Source organism: Heteronotia binoei, chromosome 6 (genome assembly GCF_032191835.1).
Source record: "Heteronotia binoei isolate CCM8104 ecotype False Entrance Well chromosome 6, APGP_CSIRO_Hbin_v1, whole genome shotgun sequence".
NCBI lineage: Eukaryota > Metazoa > Chordata > Lepidosauria > Squamata > Gekkonidae > Heteronotia > Heteronotia binoei.
Genome location: NC_083228.1, coordinates 145,689,171 through 145,709,995, shown reverse-complemented (window position 1 = coordinate 145,709,995; position 20,825 = coordinate 145,689,171). Strand labels below are relative to the sequence as shown.

Sequence of the window (20,825 nt, the reverse complement as noted above, 5' to 3'; positions counted from 1 at the left end):
AGCTGAAGCTCAAATCCTTTGGCCATCAAATGAGAAGGAAGCCCTCACTGGAGAAGACCCTTGAGAGTCCCTTGGACTGCAAGAAGATCCAATCAGTCAGTCCTAAGGGAAATCAACCCTGACTGTTCCCTGGAAGGTCAGATGCTGAAGCTGAAGCTCAAATACTTTGGCCATCAAATGAAAAGGGAACCCTCACTGGAGAAGACTTTTGAGAGTCCCTTGGACTGCAAGAAGATCCAGTCAGTCAGTCCTAAGGGAAATCAACCCCGATTGTTCCCTGGAAGGGCAGATGCTGAAGCTGAAGCTCAAATGCTTTGGCCACCAAAGGAGAAGGGACCACTCACTGGAGAAGACTCTTGAGAGTCCCTTGGACTGCAAAAAGATCCAATCAGTCAGTCCTAAGGGATATCAACCCTGACTGTTTCCTGGAAGGTCAGATGCTGAAGCTGAAGTTCAAATTCTTTGGCCACCCAATGAGAAGGGAGCACTCCCTGGAGAAGACCGTAATGCTGGGAAAGGCAGAAGGCAAAAGAAGAAGGGGACGGCAGAAGATGAGATGACTGGACAGCGTTAGTGATGTCACAAACACAAATTTGAGCAGACTTCGGGGGATGGTGGAAAACAGGAGGGCCTGACGTGACTTTGTCCAGGGGTCCGCAAAGAGTCGAACTCGACTGTGCGACCGAACAACAAAACATCAATTAGAGCCCGGCGTTCGCTGGGTCGAGGCGATTCACACATTTAATAACAACAAGCAACAAAGCAACAGCAGCAACAACGTCTGCTCAGTCTGATGTAGCCAGTCCTCCAAGAGCTTACAGTGGGCCCTGGAAGAAGAGCCCTGTAAGCTCTTGGAAGTTTGCCCACATCAGGGGTGTGTGGCCTAATATGCAAAGGAGCTCCGGCTACAACAAAAAGCCCTGCTGCAAAGTATCAAAGGATAAGGTCAAATGTAGGGGGTGTGGGGAGAAGAAAGAAAAAAGGAAACCTTGGAAACTTTGCTAGCCTTACAAAAAAAAACCCGTACCAATACAATAACCATCTTCAAGTACTTACAGGTGATAGGATCACCATCTTCAAGTCCTTGAAGGGCTGTCCTATAGAGGATGGGGTGGAATTGTTTTCTGTGGCCCCAGAAGGTAGGACCAGAACCAGTGGGTTGAAATTAAATCAAAAGAGTTTCCGGCTCAACATTAGGAAGAACCTCCTGAGCGTTAGAGCGATTCCTCAGTGGAACAGGCTTCCTCCTCGGGAGGTGGTGGGCTCTCCTTCCTTGGAGGTTTTTCAACAGAGGCTAGATGGCCATCTGACAGCAATGAAGATCCTGTGAATTTAGGGGGAGGTGTTTGTGAGTTCCCTGCATTGTGCAGGGGGTTGGACTAGATGACCCTGGAGGTCCCTTCCAACTCTAGGATTCTATGATTCTTCAGGAGGTGGGGGGCTCTCCTTGTTTGGAGGTTTTAAACAGAGGCCAGAAGGCCATCTGACAGCAATGAAGATCCTGTGAATTTAGGGGGAGGTGTTTGTGAGTTTCCTGCATTGTGCCAAGGGTTGGACTAGATGACCCTAGAGGTCCCTTCCAACTCTTCCATGATTCTATGATCTGTCTGCTTCTTCTTGGTGTCCAGCGATCTTCACAATGGCTGACAGGAACAATCCTTTCTGTGGCCCCAGAAGGTAGGACCAGAACCAGTGGGTTGAAATTAAATCCGAAGAGTTTCCGGCTCAACATTAGGAAGAACTTCCTGACGGTTAGAGCAGTTCTTCAGTGGAAGAGGCTTCCACCTTGGGAGGTGCTGGGCTCTCCTTCCTTGGAAGTTTTTCAACAGAGGCTAGATGGCCACCTGACAGCAATGAAGATCCTGTGAATTTAGGAGGAGGTATTTGTGAGTTTAGAGCAGTTCCTCAGTGTAAAAGGCTTCCTCCTTGGGAGGTGGAGGGCTCTCCTTCCTTGGAGGTTTATAAACAGAGGCTAGATGGCCATCTGACAGCAATGAAGATCCTGTGAATTTAGGAGGAGGTATTTGTGAGTTTAGAGCAATTCTTCAGTGGAACAGGCTTCCTCCTCGGGAGGTGGTGGGCTCTCCTTCCTTGGAGGTTTTTCAACAGAGGCTCGATGGCTACCTGACAGCAATGCGGATCCTGTGAACTTCGGCAGATCGCGAGGGGGAGGGCAGGAAGGGCTGCACCCGTGCTCAGTTCCCGTGGCCCTTTCTTAGACGTCAAGGGAAATGCTGATTGCCAGTTGGGGACAGGAAGCAATTTTTCTCCTCGCCCAGTTTGGCCAGGGATCCTGGAGGTTTTTCTGCCATCTTCTGGGCATGGAATAGGGCTTACTGTGTGCATGTGGGTGGAGAGGTACTCATGCATTTCCTGCATTGCGCAGGGGGTTGGACTAGATGACCCTAGAGGTACCCTCCCACTCTAGGATTCTAACCCTATCAACTTTCCCTGACATTTTGCCCTCGTTCCGCCCCGAGAAGGGATCAACCCACCTCTGCTTGGCCCGCACCCCCGTTTCTCCACGAGGGCACCCACCCTGACCTGCCAGCTGGAGTGGGGATCGCCACCGTGGAGACTGGCACCTTCTCCCCAGAGCTGGCAGCTCCTCGAACCAGCGCCCATGACTCAAAAGCCACCCTCAACCCGGAAACGGACCAAACCCGCCACGTCGCTTTTGTTTTCGGAGATTCTCACGAAGCGATTCTTTAAATCAGAGTAATCCCCTCTTGATAGCTGCCATCTGTCACTCACTGGCACTCAACGGGGAGGGGAAGAAAAGAACAAATGCAGGCGACTGACACAAGCAGCTGCAAGGAGTTTTCTGGCAGAAAACTTTTCACCTCCGAAAGATACTCTCTAGCAGGGACTCCAAGCAACATCAGGAAGTCTTCTCTCACAAAAGGAGAAGGCGCCCCGGCCGCAGCCGCCCGCCCAGGAACTGATCCAAGCAGAGGTGGCATGTGAAGTTCAAAAGGGGTGACAGGATGGAAATCCATGAAGAAGAAGAAGAAAACTGCAGATTTATGCCCTGCCCTTCACTCTGAATCAGAAACTCAGAGCGGCTTACAATCTCCTGTATCTTTCCCCCTACAACAGACACCCTGTGAGATAGGTGGGGGCTGAGAGGGCTCTCACAGCAGCTGCTCTTTCAAGGACAGAGTCTCAGAGCAGCCTACAATCTCCTTTCCCTTCCTCCCCTACAACAGACACCCTGGGAGGTGGGTGGGGGCTGAGAGGGCTCTCACAGCAGCTGCCCTTTCAAGGACAGAGTCTCAGAGCAGCCTACAATCTCCTTTCCCTTCCTCCCCTACAACAGACACCCTGGGAGGTGGGTGGGGCTGAGAGAGCTCTCCCAGAAGCTGCCCTTTCAAGGACAGAGTCTCAGAGCAGCCTACAATCTCCTTTCCCTTCCTCTCCCACAAAAGACACCCTGCAAGGTGGGTGGGGCTGAGAGAGCTCTTCCAGAAGCTGCCCTTTCAAGGACAGAGTCTCAGGGTGGCCTACAATCTCCTTTCCCTTCCTCCCCCACAACAGACACCCTGCAAAGTAGGTGGGCTGAGAGTGCTCTCCCAGCAGCTGCCCTTTCAAGGACAGAGTCTCAGAGCGGCCTACAATCTCTTTCAAAATCAAACCCGGTTCTCCCAGATAAGAGTTCACGCACTTCACCACTACACCAAACAGGAGGGACACAAGCCCCGGAGACCTCTTTTCCAAGAAAGGTGCAGTTGGTAGAACCACAGTCCAAGATCCACGTACAGCAGTGTGTCCAGGGTGAATTTGGAGAGTTTTGAAAAATCCAGAAAGCTTTTAAGGAAAGCAAAAAAGAAAAGGTTGAAGAAAAGCTTCTCAAAGAGGTGCCCTAGATGGGGGTCAGTCACCACTGCCTTGCGGCAGCAGCCGCAGTCTGATCCAGTCGTCTGAAGCATTCATGGAACACAGAACAGATTCTCCTCTGCCAGACCTGTGTGCTACACAGGCACGAAGAAAAGAAGAAGGGAGGAGAAGAAAAAAAGGAGGAGGAGGAGGAGAAGAAGAAAAAGGAGAATCATAGAGTTGGAAGGGATCTCCAGGGTCATCGAGTCCAACCCCCTGCACAATGCAGGAAACTCACAAACCCCTCCCCCTAAATTCACAGGATCTTCATTGCTGTCAGAAGGAGAAGAAGACAACGACATTGGATTTATATCCCACCCTATACTCTGAATCTCACAATCACAAGTGGTCACAATCACCTCTACCTCCCCCCCACAAAAGACACCCTGTGAGGTAGGTGGGGCTGAGAGAGCTCTCAGGGCTTTCAAGGACAACCTCTGCCAGAGCTATGGCTGACCCATGGCCATTCCAGCAGCTGCAAGTGGAGGAGTGGGGAATCAAACCCGGTTCTCCCAGATAAGAGTCTGCACACTTAACCATTACACCAAACTGACTCTCAAAAAGACCCCTGCCTCTTGCATGGGACCCCACAGTTTTGCCCATGGTGTGGAAACACAGACTGGTTGAAGTGGGGAGTCTGCCCTGCCTCAAAACATCGCCACAAGAAGCAAGGGTGTGCTTCGCTCTAAAGGTGTTAAACCATTAGCGTTCAGAAAAGAGCTCTGACTCTCAAAAGCTTAACCCCTCCCCTCCAAACTCTTCTTAGAATCATAAAATCCTAGAGTTGGAAGGGACCTCCAGGGTCATCTAGTCCAACCCCCTGCACAATGCAGAAAACTCACAAACACCTCCCCCTATATTCACAGGATCTTCATTGCTGTCAGATGGCCATCTAGCCTCTGTTTTAAAACCTCCAAGGAAGGAGAGCCCACCACCTCCCGAGGAGGAAGCCTGTTCCACTGAGGAACCGCTCTAAGGGTCAGGAAGTTCTTCCTAAAGTTGAGTCGGAAACTGTTTTGATTTAATTTCAACCCCTTGGTTCTGGTCCTGCCTTCCGGGGCCACAGAAAATAATTCCACACCATCCTCAATAGGACAGCCCTTTAAGGACTTGAAGATGGTGATCTTAAAAATTTTCAAGCCGCGTCCTCTCCAGGCTAAACATCCCCAGTTTCTTCAACCTTTCATAGGACTTGGTCTCCAGACCAAAACAATTCCACACCATCCTCTATAGGACAGCCCTTCAAGTACTTGAAGATGGTGATCCTATCACCCTCTCAGCCGCCTCCTCTCCAGGCTAAACATCCCCAGCTCCTTCAACCTTTCCTCACAGGACTTGGTCTCCAGACCCCTCACCCTCTTCGTCGCCCTCCTCTGGACCCATTCCAGCTTGCCTATATCCTTTTTCAAATGTGGTGCCCAAAACTGAACACAAGACTCCAGACGAGGTCTTACCAGAGCAGAGTAAAGCGACACCATCACATCACGTGACCTGGACACTACACTTCTGTTGATACAGCCCAACATTACATTTGCCTTTTTAGCCGCCGCATCACACTGTTGACTCATGTTCAGCGTACGATCCACTAAGACCCCTAGATCCTTTTTGCACGGACTACTGCTAAGACAACTCTTGGTCTCTAATGTGCTACTGGACTCAAATCCAACTGCTGGCGGAGAGGCTACTGAGCCAGAGAGAACGCATCAGAAATCTGAACGACTGCAGGCTGCCTAATGGTGCCCCCCTTTGCTTCCCTTCTTTGAAATCAGAACCCGAAAAGTGCAAAGATTAGAAGGGGCAGATCAGACAGGTAGGTAGGCGGGGTACCCCAGTGGACAGTCGTACATCTAGACCAGGGGTGGCCAAACAAACTTGCTTAATGTAAGAGCCACACAAAATAAATGTCAGATGTTTAAGAGTCGCAAGATATGAACATCAGAGGTATGAGAGCCGCAAGGAAGGCATATAGAGGGAGGGAGGGAGAGGTGGATAGAAAGCAACTTTAACTTTAAATGCATTCTCCAAGCTGGCTGATAGAACAGTGGGGGCTTCAGGAGCCACATAATGTGTGAAAGAGCCACATGTGACTCCCAAGACATAGGGGAGCCGTGGAACAGGAGCACCGAATTCGAATCTAGCAGCACCTAAGAAACCAACAAGATTTTCAAGGCAGGCGCTTTCCCGACTCAAATATAGCTGTTCACAATTATAGTTCCAATTATAGAGCTTTTCTGCTCTGCAACAGATCAGCTAGATTCGAACCCAGGAGCGCCTGAGAGACCAGTCAGATTCCCAGGGGATAAGCTTTCAAGAGTCAAAAGCTCCCTTCTGCTTTGAGCACCGACTCTCAAAAGCCGACAGCCTTGATGGTCTCAAAGGTGCTCCTGGGTTCGAATCCAGCTGCGCTCAGACTAGGGTTCAACGTGTGCTGCAAATGTGTATTCCAGGGTCCGTCTCTTTTGCGCAGCTTCCGTTTCAGCAAAACTGAAACCTCCGCAGACTGGAAGCAAACGCAGAGCTCCTTCAAAAGCGTCAAGAAATTAAAGGAGGAGTCAAGTGGCACCTTAAAGACCGACAATATTTTATTCAGAAGGTACGCTTTCGTGTGCTCTAAGCATACTTCCTCAGACGAGGAATCAGGTATAGTGAATCAGGTACAGTGAGCAGAGCTGCGTAGAGCTGGTAGGCAGTAGAATGCAAAATGGTACAAATTTAAGATCCAATGACCGAACAGTAAAATTAACCAACGGAGCAAACCTTTGATCTGGGTAGCAGGAGCATAAGAAAGCAATACAACAAAGGTTTGCTCAATTTGTTAATTCTACAATTCTGCCCCGTGCCACAGAGCGGTAAAGCTTCAGTACTACAGTCTGAACTCTCTGCTCACCACCTGAGTTCGATCCCAGCGGAAGCTGGTTTCAGGTAGCCGGCTCCAGGTTGACTCAGCCATCCATCCTTCCGAAGTCGGTCAAATGAGTCCCCAGCTTGCTGGGGGTGGGGAAGTGTAGATGACTGGGGAAGGCAATAGCAAACCACCCCGTAAAAAGTCTGCCGTGAAAACGTGAAAGCAACGTCACCCCAGGGTCGGAAATGACTGGTGCTTGCACAGGGGACTACCTTGACCTTTTTACCTTTACTATTCTGTCATTGGATCTGAAATTTGTACCATTTTGCATTCTAAACCACCACAGATCAGCTATATGTAGCTCTGCTCACTGTACCTGATTCATCTGATGAAGTGTGCTTAGAGCACACGAAAGATTACCTTGTAATAAGAACATAAGAGAAGCCATGTTGGATCAGGCCAATGGTCCATCCAGTCCAACACTCTGTGTCACACAGTGGCGCATGTATATATATATATATACACACACACACATACATACATACATACTGTGGCTAATAGCCACTGATGGACCTCTGCTCCAGATGTTGATTCAATCCCCTCTTGAAGCTGGCTATGCTTGTAGCCGCCACCACCTCCTGCGGCAGTGAGTTCCACATGTCAATCACTCTTTGGGTGAAGAAGGACTTCCTTTTATCCATTTTAACCTTTCTGCTCAGCAATTTCATTAAATGCCCACGAGTTCTTGTATTGTGAGAAAGGGAGAAAAGGACTTCTTTCTCTACTTTCTCCATCCCATGCATAATCTTGTAAACCTCTATCATGTCACCCCACAGTTGACGTTTCTCCAAGCTAAAGAGCCCCAAGCGTTTTAACCTTTCTTCATAGGGAAAGTGTTCCAAACCTTTAATCATTCTAGTTGCCCTTCTCTGCACTTTTTCCAATGCTAGAATATCCTTTTTGAGGTGCGGCGACCAGAATTGCACACTCCAAATGAGGCCGCACCATTGATTTATACAGGGGCATTATGATACTGGCTGATTTGTTTTCAATTCGCTTCCTAATAATTTCCAGCACGGCGTTGGCCTTTTTTATTGCAACCGCACACTGTCTTGACATTTTCAGTGAGTTATCTACCACGACCCCAAGATCTCTCTCTTGGTCAGTCTCTGCCAGTTCACACCCCATCAACTTGTATTTGTAGCTGGGATTCTTGGCCCCAATGTGCATGACTTTGCACTTGGCCACACTGAACCTCATTGTGAATAAAACTTTGTTGGTCTTAAAGGTGCATTTTGACTCCTACTCTGTTCTACCGCTTCAGACCAACACGGCTGCCCGATCTATCGTCAAGAAATTAAGTTCTGGCAGTAAACAGGTTATGAACGAAAACAGCACCTTGACGAACGCCGAATCGGGCCACTCCCCGGGGTGCACATCTTCCGTCCATTTCATGGGGAAGTGACACCAATTTCCTCGTCAACGCTTTCACGGTGCTTACACTCCTGTCTCTGAACGAACGGCTAAGTCCCTTCCTTTGAAGACGGCACAGACTCACGCCCCCACCCTTGAAAAAGTGCCAGAAAAACAAGGGATGAGGGATAGAGTGGGAAAAGCTGCCTTTGTGTTCCCCGGCTAGAGGTGTCTGAATTCTCCCCCCTGCCCCTCTCTGAGCAGTTCCCCAAAGATACGCTCAGCAGGTTTCCATGGTGGATCTTTAAACCTGCCAAGAGGGTCTTGGGATAAGCTAGGCAGAAAACCGGGAAGCTTGAGGCTACAGGGAAAGAGACAGCCAGGGAGAAAGAGGTGAAGGAAGCTAGCTGCAAAGGGACGTCTGATTGTAGAGCAGGGGATGGAGAAGGCAGAGAAAGAAGTCCTTTTCTCCCGTTCTCACAGTACGAGAACTCGTGGGCACTCCATGAAATTGCTGAGCTGTCGGGTTAGAACGGATAAAAGGACGTCCTTCTTCACCCAAAGGGTGATTCACACGCGGAATTCACTGCCACAGGAGGTGGCGGCAGCTACAAGCAAAGACGTCTTCAAGAGGGGATTGGATCAACATCTGGAGCAGAGGTCCATCAGTGGCTCTTAGCCACAGCGTATTGTTGGAACTCTCTGTCTGGGGTAAGTGACGCTCTGTATTCTTGGTGCTTAGGGTGGGGTGGGGGCAACAGTGGGAGGGCGTCTAGTGTCCTGGCTCCACTAATGGACCTCCTGATGGCACCTGGGGGTTTTTGGCCACTGTGTGACACAGAGTGTTCGACTGGAGGGGCCATTGGTCTGATCCAACCTGGCTTCTCTTATGTTCTTAGAGCAAATGCACGCATGCACAAACACCCTGGGGTCAAGCGCTGCTGAATTACTGTCACCTGAACTGCAAGGATGCCGCTGGACCCAACACAAAGCTGACACAGTGGCAGGACAAAAGATGCTCTGGGAAAGTCTGCGAGCTGGGCATGAAGGAAACGTCCCTTTCCCTTGTACTCCTCTTGCCCCGACTACGGGAGGGACGGTGGCTCAGTGGTAGAGCATCTGCTTGGTAAGCAGAAGGTCCCAGGTTCAATCCCCGGCATCTCCAAAAAAGGGTCAGGCAAATAGGTGTGAAAAACCTCAGCTTGAGACCCTGGAGAGCCGCTGCCAGTCTGAGAAGACAATACTGACTTTGATGGACCGGGGGTCTGATTCAGTATAAGGCAGCTTCATACGTTCATATGTACGGCATCCTGGGCCCCGAGACAGCCTGGCTCTGAAGTCCTTTCTCGCTACCCCCTTTACCGCCCCGTAGCCAGCCTCCCCCCTCCGTTCCATCAGCCAGCCACCCTGGCACGCTGGCAGCCATCCCCGGCTCTTGCGTCAGCCCGAGTTGCACAATGGGGCCGTGTGCAAAGAAACCCTCTGTGTCTGTCTCTGCCCCAACGCTGCCGCTGGGGATTCCAACAGGTATTGCAGAAGTGAGTGGCCAAGAAACTCCTCTTCCTCGCACACGAGCCTCTGTCGTGCCCTCGCCGTTGCGGACTGGATCGCCCCCTCCCTCCGAGAAGCGCCCCCTGGGGAACAGGCCCTGCTGCTGTTTTTGCAGCCAGAGTGGCCTTAAGAACATAAGAGAAGACCTGTTGGATCAGGCGAATGGCTCATCCAGACCGACACTCTGTGTCACACAGTGGCCAAAAAAACCCCTAAGTGCCATCAGGAAGTTCACCAATGGGGCCAGGACACTAGAAGCCTTCCCACTGTTGCCCCCCTCCAAGCACCAAGAATACAGGGCATCACTGAACATAAAAGGAGCCATGTTGGATCAGGCCAGTGGCCCATCCAGACCAACACTCTGTGTCACACAGTGGCCAACCCCCCCCCCCCAAGTGCCATCAGGAGGCCCACCAAGGGGGCCAGGACACTAGAAGCCCTCCCACTGTGCCCCCCTTCAAGTACCAAGAATACAGGGCATCACTGAACGTAAGAGAAGCCATGTTGGATCAGGCCAGTGGCCTATCCAGTCCAACACTCTGTATCACGCAGTGACCAGAAGACTCCCAAGTGCCATCAGGAGGTCCACCAGTGGGGCCAGGACACTAGAACCCCTCCCAGTGTGCCCCCCCAAGCGCCAAGAATACAGAGCATCACTGCCACAGACATAAGAACACAAGAGAAGCCATCTTGGATCAGGCCAATGGCCCATCCAGTCCAACACTCTGTATTACGCAGTGGCCAAAAAACTCCCAAGTGCCATCAGGAGGTCCACCAGTGGGGCCAGGACACTAGAAGCCCTCCCACTGTTGTCCCCCTCCAAGTACCAAGAATACAGAGCATCACTGAACATAAGAGAAGCCAAGTTGGATCAGGCCAGTGGCCCATCCAGTCCAACACGCGGTACACACAGTGGCCAACCCCCCCCCCCCCACACACAAGTGCCATCAGGATATCCACCAATGGGGCCAGGACATTAGAAGCCCTCCCACTGTTGTCCCTCCCCCCAATCATCTAGAATACAGAGCATTGCCTGCCTCCGGACAGAGAGTGGTTAATAGCCACTGTTGGACCTCTGCTCCAGATGTTTTCCAGTCCCCTCTTGAAGCTATGCTTGCAGCCCCCACCACCTTTCAGGGAGAGGCAGCACAGATCTTACATGGGAGACCACCAGGGACAGCACTGCAGAGGCAAGCAATGGCCAACCACCTCTGCTTCTCTCGGGTCTTGCTGGGGCTGATATAAGCTGGAATCTATGGAGGGTTGCTGCTCAGATAGGAGGCTGCCAAGGAAGCAGGGGTAGCCGCTGGCAAACCACCCATTTCTCACTTGTCTTGAGAGTCCCTTGCTCGGTTCACCATAATTCAGTTGTAACTTGATGGCACATAGTAACGCTCACCCCCAGATTCATCCCACGACATGGGTTCCCCAAAACATCAGAACTCAACAGATCACTGGAAATCCACCCAAATCAAAACCACCTTTAGGGAAGTAGGAACCCTGTTTCACTTGTTAGCCATAGAACATAAGAGAAGCCATGTTGGATCAGGCCAGTGGCCAATCCATTCCAACACTCTGTGTCACACAGTGGCCAAAAAAAAACCCCAGGTACCATCAGGAGGTCCATCAGTGGGGCCAGGACACTAGAAGCCCTCTCATGTTGCCCCCCCCCCAAGCACCGAGAATACAGAGCATCCCTGCCCCAGACATAAGAACATAAGAGAAGCCATGTTGGATCAGGCCAATGGCCCATGCAGTCCATCACTCTCTGTCACACAGTGGCTAAAAAACTCCCAAGTGCCATCAGGAGGTCCACCAGTGGGGCCAGGACACTAGAAGCCCTCCCACTGTTGCTCCCCCACCCAAGCACCAAGAATACAGAGCATCACTGCCCCAGACAGAGAGTTCCAACAATATGCTGTGGCTAATAGCATGGACCTCCGCTCCACATGTTTATCCAATCCCCTCTTGAAGCTGTCTATGCTTGCAGCTGCCAACCACCTCCTGTGGCAGTGAATTCCACATTTTCATCACCCTTTGGGTGAAGAAGGACTTCCGTTTATCCCTTCTAACCCGACCGCTCAGCAATTTCACAGAGTGCCCACGAGTTCTTGTATTGTGAGAATGGGAGACCAAAAGGCATCCGGAGGCACAACTAACTGCCTCCTGCAAAGAGGGCGGGTACCTCTCCGCCACCACCACCCCTCCATCTGCGAGATCTCCTCTGCCACTCCCCAAAGAAGAAAGGCAACCATTTGGCCTACCCAGCCCAATTTCTCCAGGAGGTTAGGGAGTTCACGGCTCTGCACCCAAGGGCTTTCTCTCAGCAAGCTCATTTCCCCCTTTTGCACTTGCCCAATGGCTAAGATCCTTCCCCAGCGCCATGCACCCGGTGAGTCAGGGCAGAGGAGTAGTCCTTTGTCTAGCCCTGGGTGGAGGGAGCCTTCTGAGTCTGACCTCCCTTCTATTGCAATCAGGCTGGCAGTTCCCCCCCCCCCAGCCCCACGGAAATGTGGACTCAACGAACTGAATGGTCTGATATCCCAAGTCTCTGTTCTTGGGACTCGACACGGAACAGCTGTGGCTCAATGGCAGGGCATCTGCTCGACACGCAGAAGGTCCCAGGTTCAATCCCCACCACCTCAGGTTAAAAGGACCGGGCAGGAGGGGATGGGAATGACCCTTTGGGGATTGGATCAACATCTGGAGCAGATCGGTGGCTCTTAGCCACAGCGTATTGTTGGAGCTCTCTGTCTGGGGCAGTGATGCTCTGTATTCTTGGTGCTTGGGGGGGGGGGGCAACAGTGGGAGGGCTTCTAGTGTCCTGGCCCTACTGGTGGAACTCCTGATGGCACCTGGGTTTTTTGGCCACTGTGTGACACAGAGTGTTGGACTGAATGGGCCACTGGCTTAATCCAACCTGTCTTCTCTTATGTTCTTGTGTCTGGGGCAGTGATGCTCTGTATTCTTGATGCTTGAGGGGAGGGGCAACAGTGGGAGGGCTTCTAGTGTCCTGGCCCCACCGGTGGACCTCCTGATGGCACCTGGGTTTTTTGGCCACTGTGACACAGAGTGTTGGACTGGATGGGCCACTGGCTTGATTCAACAGGGCTTCTCTTATGTTCTTTCTGAGACCCTGGAGGGCCACTGCCCGTCTGCGTAGACTTTGCTGGACCAAGGGTCTGAATCTATATATGGCGGCTTCGTGTGCGTGTTCATGGCAGCGCATGGCCCTGTGCAAAATGCGCCAGTGCTGGTCCATCATGCCCACCCAACGGCTTTGAGATCTGGACTCCAATACTATAAGCCGTGAGAGGGGTGGGGAGGCAGAGGAAGCATTAGGGATGGAGAGGGTCAGTGGCTCAGTGGCAGAGCATCTGCTTGGGAAGCAGAAGGTCCCAGGTTCAATCCCTGGCATCTCCAACTAAAAAGAGTCCAGGAAAATAGGCGTGAAAAACCTCAGCTTGAGACCCTGGAGAGCCGCTGCCAGTCTGGGTAGACAATACTGACTTTGGGAAGCACAGTGGCTCAGTGGTAGAGCATCTGCTTGGGAAGCAGAAGGTCCCAGGTTCAATCCCCGGCATCTCCAACTAGAAAGGGTCCAGGTAAGTAGGTGGGAAAAACCTCAGCTTGAGACCCTGGAGAGCCGCTGCCAGTCTGAGTAGGCAAGACTGACTTTGGGAAGCATGGTGGCTCAGTGGTAGAGCATCTGCTTGGGAAGCAGAAGGTCCCAGGTTCAATCCCCGGCATCTCCAACTAGAAAGGGTCCAGGTAAGTAGGTGGGAAAAACCTCAGCTTGAGACCCTGGAGAGCCGCTGCCAGTCTGAGTAGGCAAGACTGACTTTGGGAAGCATGGTGGCTCAGTGGTAGAGCATCTGCTTGGGAAGCAAAAAGTCCCAGGTTCAATCCCTGGCATCTCCAACTCAAAAGGGTCCAGGCAAATAGGCGTGAAAAACCTCAGCTTGAGACCCTGGAGAGCCGCTGCCAGTCTGAGTAGACAGTACTGATTTTGACGGACCGAGGGTCTGAGTCAGAAGAAGGCAGCTTCATATCTTCATGTTCAAGTGGGGTGGGAGCCCTCCAAAGCGCCCCAGAAGAGCCCAGGCTCAACTGTAGAATGTGTTCCACTCAAGAGAGTTATCTGCACCGCTCACTCACCGCAGGCTCGGGGGGGGGGGGGTGGTGGCTTGCACAACATTTACCTCCCAAGCTCCTGGGTGGAGCAGGCTGCATACCCCGGGCCAGAGACGTTGTCTGGGGAAGAGAGGAATTAGTCACCAGGTGAAGGTGGAGGAGGAGACAGCAATTCCCAGAAAGGGACTGCTGCGGGGGAAAGAAGAGACGGGAGGGGGGCGGGGCTGGAGTTTGCACCTCTTCCCTGACTCCTTGTTTCCTGCCGCGCTTCCAAACTCCACTTTGCTTTGCTTCACCGGAGCTCAGCTTTCAGCCTTTGTAGCACAAAGCAGTAGACAAGTGGCACCTTGTGTGTGTATAATTTTTTTTGCCACTGTGTGACACAGAGTGTTGGACTGGATGGGCCGTTGGCCTGATCCAACATGGCTTCTCTTCTGTTCTTATGTGACACAGAGTGTTGGACTGGATGGGCTATTGCCTGATTCAGCATGGCTTCTCTTATGTTCTTATGTGACACAGAGTGTTGGACTGGATGAGCCACTGGCCTGATCCAACATGGCTTCTCTTCTGTTCTTATGTGACACAGAGTGTTGGACTGGATGGGCTATTGCCTGATTCAGCATGGCTTCTCTTCTGTTCTTCTGTGACACAGAGTGTTGGACTGGATGAGCCACTGGCCTGATCCAACATGGCTTCTCTTCTGTTCTTATGTGACACAGAGTGTTGGACTGGATGGGCCATTGGCCTGATCCAACATGGCTTCTCTTATGTTCTTATGTGACACAGAGTGTTGGACTGGATGGGCCGTTGGCCTGATCCAACATGGCTTCTCTTATGTTCTTATGTGACACAGAGTGTTGGACTGGATGGGCCATTGGCCTGATCCAACATGGCTTCTCTTATGTTCTTATGTGACACAGAGTGTTGGACTGGAGGGGCCATTGGCCTGATCCAACAGGGCTTCTCTTATGTTCTTATGTGACACAGAGTGTTGGACTGGATGGGCCATTGGCCTGATCCAACAGGGCTTCTCTTATGTTCTTATGTGACACGGAGTGTTGGACTGGATGGGCCACTGGCCTGATCCAACATGGCTTCTCTTATGTTCTTATGTGACACGGAGTGTTGGACTGGATGGGCCACTGGCCTGATCCAACATGGCTTCTCTTATGTTCTTATGTGACACAGAGTGTTGGACTGGATGGGCCACTGGCCTGATCCAACAGGGCTTCTCTTATGTTCTTATGTGACACGGAGTGTTGGACTGGATGGGCCGTTGGCCTGATCCAACATGGCTTCTCTTATGTTCTTAAGTTTCATTCGGAATGCAAGCTTTCGTACGCTCTTAAGCAGACTCCGTCAGACAAAATGGGAATGGCAAGCAGCAGTGCTTAATGTAAGTGGGCGGTGTGGAATCGTGGGAATGTCCCCGCCCCCCCGCAGAGCAAAAGAATCGCATATAGGTGTGCAGTGCCATAAATCTAGGTAACATTCTGGCTTTGTTAGTTTAAGTAGAGGGCCTAGTTTCTCAAGAGATCATAACAGCCATCATAGTTTGCCATGAGAAAAAAAGGAAGACGTTAAAATGTGGTGGAGGATGGGTTGGTATATGCACTAGACAAACAGCCAATATCCCCCATTTGAGTGGTGTCGATACAAAAAAACCCCAAAACCCCAAATATTCTGATACACTGTTCTAAAAGGGAAATAATATAAGTTAGCCCTTAGAAAACAGGGTGCATTAAAGTATAGTGGAAGGTGGGTTGGTATATGTAATGAGACAGACAGCCCACATCCCTCATTTGAGCATGTCAACGCACACACACACAAAAACACATTATTCTGATATACTGTTCTAAAACACCCTCCAGTGTTTGTTTGTTTTTAATGTCGCAGAGCGTTAAAGCTGTGATACTGCAGTCCTAAGCTCTGCTCATGACCTGAGTTCAATCCCCGGCGGAAGCTGGGTTTTCAGGTAACCAGCTCCAGGTTGACTCAGCCTTCCATCCTTCCTAGGGTGGTCAAATGAGTCCCCAGCTTGCTGGGGAGGAAGTGGAGATGACTGGGGAAGGCAATGGCAAACCACCCCGTAAAAAAAGTCCGCCGTGAAAACGTCGTGAAAGCAACGTCACCCCAGAGTCGGAAATGACCGGTGCTTGCACAGGGGACCTTTCCTTTCCTAGCGTTTTTTCAGCCCTGCTTTGTCCTAACACTAACAGACACAGATCCCTATTTGCGATTCTTTTAATCTGCTAAAAACATTCCCATGATTCCACACCGCCCACTTATATGAAGAATTGCTGCTTCCATTCCCATTTTGTCTGATGAAGCCTGCTTAAGAGCGTACGAAAGCTCACATTCTGACTAAAACTTAGTCGGTCTTAAAGGTGCCCCTTGTCTACTGCTTCGTTCTGTTGCTTCAGGCCAACATGGCTGCCTACTGGGATCCGCCTTTAGAGAAGGGAGCCATCTTCTTTTAAATCAGGATGCTGCTGCAACTCTCCGCTCTGTTCCTGCAGAAATCCAGACCTGTCCTAACCACACCTCCTTTGCCTCTTCATCGGCTCCGCCACGAGCAAGCGAATGCCAATCTCCTGGGTGGAGAAGCCCACCGCCGTCTGGGTCTGTACTAGGGGTTGCCAAGTCCAATTCAAGAAATATCTGGGGACTTTGGGAGTGGGGTCAGGAGACTTTGGGGGTGGGGCCAGGAGACTTTGGGGGTGGGGCCAGGAGACATTGAGGGTGGAGCCCGGAGCAAGGGTGTAGCAAGCACAATTGAACTCCAAAGGGAGCTCTGGCCATCCCACTGAAAGGGATCGCACACCTTTTAAATGCCTTCCCTCCACTGGAAATAATGAAGGATAGGGGCACCTTCTTTGGGGGCTCATAAAACTAGACCCCCTGGTCTAATCCGTTTGAAACTTGGAGGGTGTTTTGAGGAGAGGCCCTGAATGCTGTGCTGATAATTTGGTGCCTCTACCTCAAAAAACAGAGCCCCAAATACACGCAGATCAATTCTCCGTGGTACTCTACAGGAATCGTTCTCCATAGGGAATAATGGAGTGCCCAGCGGACATTTCCCGCCCCCCCCACACCCCGCTTTCTGACGACCCTGAAGCGGGGGGAGGGCCTCCAAACCAGGAGATCTCCTGCCCCCACCTGGGGATTGGCAACTCTAGTCTGCACAGCCCCTGGGGACGCCAACTAAACGGCCGTCGGGAAAGCCCGGAAAGGGGTCCCAACTCCGCTGCGACCCATTTAGTCGTGGGGTGGGGTGGGCCAGAAAGTTTCCCGACCGCGTTCTGATTGCTGGCGTTCTTGGGGAAAATTCCTTGAAACTTTTCCGCCCAAGGCTTTCCGGCCCCCTTTGAGGATCCTGGAGCCGGGCCAAGCGATCGGAGGCAGCAGGATATTCGGGTTCCCCTGCGTCGCGAACCCAACCCCAAGCGGCGTAACTGAAAGACTGTGAAGAAAACTCTGCCGTTCCCCCCCCCCCCAATGTATAATTGTCTCAAGACTATTCGGCCGCTTTCCCTTTCTAATTATGGATCTGCTAAAGGAAAAGACGCGTCTTGCTGCTTTGTTTGTTTTAAGAAAAAAGATGGTCTTTGCCCTCCTCGCGCTGGAAACAAAACACGATTCCGAGACCGTAGCGCTTCGACCCCATCCCCTCGACCGGAGCTGGAACCCTCCTTCCGAAACAAAGAAACTCTGCTATCATGTCCTAAAGTCAGGAACTTTTCAACTCCGTGAGTGAAGGCCCCTGAACGACTGTCAAGGACAGACAAAAGAGCCCAGGGAGAGACGTGGGGGGGGGGGGGTGGTTGCTGTGCGGAATCACCTTCCATCCCGAAAAGGCAACGACAAGCCGACAATGGGGCATGAACAGTGGGGAAGCTAGGAGCGAAGGCAGGTTCCTGCAAAACAGGGCCGTGTAAGCAGGATCATGCCCCAAACCAAATGCAAGGACCATGCCGGGCAGTGCCGGATTAAACCCTGCGGAGGACCCCAGGCAGTCAAAATCTGGGGGGGGGGGGCTCGCACATTATCTCAGAGTCTGAGCCTCCGCCCCACCTCCCACGGCCCCCGCTGCAGCCTGAAGGAGCCTTCTCAAAAGCCCCTTGGACTAAGCTGCGGGGGAGAGGCAGAGAGAGGCAAACTTGGCGACAACGCCAATAGCAGCCGCACCAGGCAAGTCGGGCAAAGAGAGGCTCGGTCGCTGGCTGCGTGTGCAGGCTGGAAGGGCTGCAAGCAGGGGGGAAACCGAAGGAGGGAGCTGGGCCGGGGCCCCTAAAGGCATGCACGCCCATAGGCCAGTGCGTACTTGGCCTAATTGATAATCCAGCTCTGAAGCCGGGTCACCATTGGGGTATTTAGTTTTCCGAGGGAGGAAGGGGTGCCTTTTCGAGGCTAACCCAGCAGGCCAGTCTCCAAAGAACTTGCCCGCAAAGATGCACACTCCCAGCTTGAGGATGGGGCAAACGCGTTCTCTCCAACAAAACAACACGGCTAATGTTTCTCTTCTGCAAAAGAAGCAAGCCGTGACTCTTGAAAGCTCATCCTTTGACACAAAGGTGGTCGGTCTTCAAGGTGGGAGGGAGGGTGGCCCAGTGGTAGAGCATCTGCTTGGGAAGCAGAAGGTCCCAGGTTCAATCCCCGGCATCTCCAAAAAAGGGTCCAGGCAAATAGGTGTGCAAAACCTCCGCTCGAGACCCTGGAGAGCCGCTGCCAGTCTGAGAAGACGATATTGACTTTGATGGACCGAGGGTCTGATGCAGTAGAAGGCAGCTTCATATGCGTTGCTGGTCTCTTTTCTACTGCTACTGAGCTACTGAGACTTCGCAGGACTTAGCCTGAAAATCCACCAGGGAACCGAAAGGCTTTCTGCCTGGCCTTTTTGGGCAACGGAAAGCCAGCCCCGCCGACCTGATCCGGCAGACTTGAGTCTGACCCCGGCCTCTCAAAACCCAACAGCTCCTCGAAATGGCTCCGGGGGGAGGGGGGATCCACGCCGGCGAAGGGCTTTGCTAGGTGAGAAGGCTCCGTTGCGCCCTCTCTTCTACCTCCTCCCCTTGCGCTCAGCTGGGTCGCCAGGGGACAAAGGGGTCCTACCCATATCATTTCATTTTTATGAGAAAGAAATAAAATTTTAAAAAGCACGTCAGTGGGGAAAAAAGGTACAATCAAAACAAAACAAATGCATATATATATATATATATTTAGTACTTACAGTGTACATCTATCGTACATTTTACTGACAGTATGCAGTAGATACTAAACGTAAATCAAAATTGTCTTTTCTCCAGGGGAGCTGGTAACTCTGCCAACTGGAGATCAGTTGGAAAAGCAGGAGGATCCCCAGGCCGCACCTGGAGGCTGGCAACCCTAAATACAACGTAAATTTTAGTTGCATTACAGTAATAATATTGGAACTTCTATTGTGTTTTCAAGCTACTAAAAGGACATAGCAGCAGAGTGGGAAAGCTGCAGTATTGCAGTCGGAGCCCTCTGCTGACGACCTGAGTTCGATCCCAGCGGAAGCTGGTTCAGGTCGCCGGCTCGAGGTTGACTCAGCCTTCCATCCTTCCGAGGTCGGTCAAACGAGTCCCCAGCTTGCTGGGGGGGAAGTGTAGATGACCGGGGAAGGCAACGGCAAACCACCCCGTCGAACGCCTGCCGTGAAAACGCTGTGAAAGCAACGTCACCCCAGAGTCGGAAACGACCGGTGCTTGCACAGGGGGCTACCTTGACCTTTTTACAGCAACAGTATTGGAACGTCTATCATATTTTCAAGCTACTAAAAGGACATTTAGCATTTTTAACATATTGTCTAACGTTTAAGGGGGTCCGCCTCCCGGGGGCCCACTTGCCATCGGGCAAGCTGACGTCCTGGCCAGTCCGCCACAGCTCAGCGCCCAGAGGGGCCCACCCCGATAAATCTGGCAGCCCCGTGCCGGAGCTCTCCAAGCCGCAGAGCCGTGCTGCCTTCCCTCCCTAAAGGTGTCACTCTGCTGGAATGTAAGCTAATCTTGTTGTTCACCTGGATCCGGAGGTCCCTCTCCCTCCGTGTGTGCCATCTCTCCCCCCCCTTTCCCTCCGCCCCCCCCCCCCCCGCAAGCATCCTATGTTTTAGCTGCACCGACATCTCAAGTCTACCCGCGCCGCGCTGGTCTACCCGCTTGCACCCAAACAAGACGTAATTACTCGGCAAACAAGAACGCAGATGCTTAGCGTGCGCGCACACTTCGGCCGCATTTATGTACGTGGTTTTGTTGACACAGAGGCATCTCTCCGTCTGCGCAGACGGCGGGGGGGGGGGGGGGAGACTCAGACAAACAATTAAAAGCACGCCAGGCTATGTTGACTTCGTTATCTGTGCACGTATCGGGAAAAGGACTCTGTTTGCTCGACTCTGGAGTAACTCGAGCCCTTCGAGAAGCGACGCCTCGCACCCAAGCGAACCAGGACGGCAATCATAATTTTTAAAAAATCACTAGCAGGGTTTACAGTCAACACGAGACGCGCATCAGTTTCTTGCAACAATCGCGCTTCTTGCTGGGTACTTCTCTTCGCCTGGGAAACGTCAGAGCCTAAATACTCCTGGGGTGTCTCCCCGTCCGTCCATCCCTCCCAAAATAGTAAAAAAAAAAAGGAATCTAATCTAAAAGACTTCCAAAGTGTTGCCACTCCAGTGGTATCCAAAGTCTTGGGTCGTAAGGAGAAACTGAATTCCGCAGCAAAGACCCAAGGGCCTCTTACCTCACTGTACTGGGACTGTGCATTATTCTCCAGGTACAACATGCTAGCGGTGAGGTTCAACAGGGCTTCCGTCCTGTCCTCGGACTCCAGGATGTGTCCTTCCTTCCCACCCGGGCCCCCCACCCCCAACGAGACCCTCGGTGGGGGGAGAAAAAAAAAAAAAAGAGGCAGGGCGGTTTCTGCTTGCAAGCTCTCGGGACAGCGTAATGCCTGGCTACATAATTTAAGGTTCGCTTATATACCGCTC

General features: G+C 51.9%; 1 protein-coding gene across 3 annotated transcripts in view; it reads right to left on the bottom strand.

Annotated features, from left to right (window-relative positions):
• TP63 (tumor protein p63) overlaps nucleotides 1–20,825 on the bottom strand; it is a 221,674-nt gene that overhangs the window by 158,270 nt on the left and 42,579 nt on the right. Inside the window, exon 1 of one of the 3 annotated variants that reach the window (XM_060242856.1) lies at nucleotides 20,579–20,729. The exons of the other annotated variants lie outside the window; for them this stretch is intronic. Within the exon in view, the coding sequence (XP_060098839.1) occupies nucleotides 20,579–20,620 (42 nt within the window). The 5' untranslated portion in view covers nucleotides 20,621–20,729. Of the gene's footprint in view, nucleotides 1–20,578; nucleotides 20,730–20,825 lie in introns of those variants that run through there. 3 annotated transcript variants of the gene reach the window in all.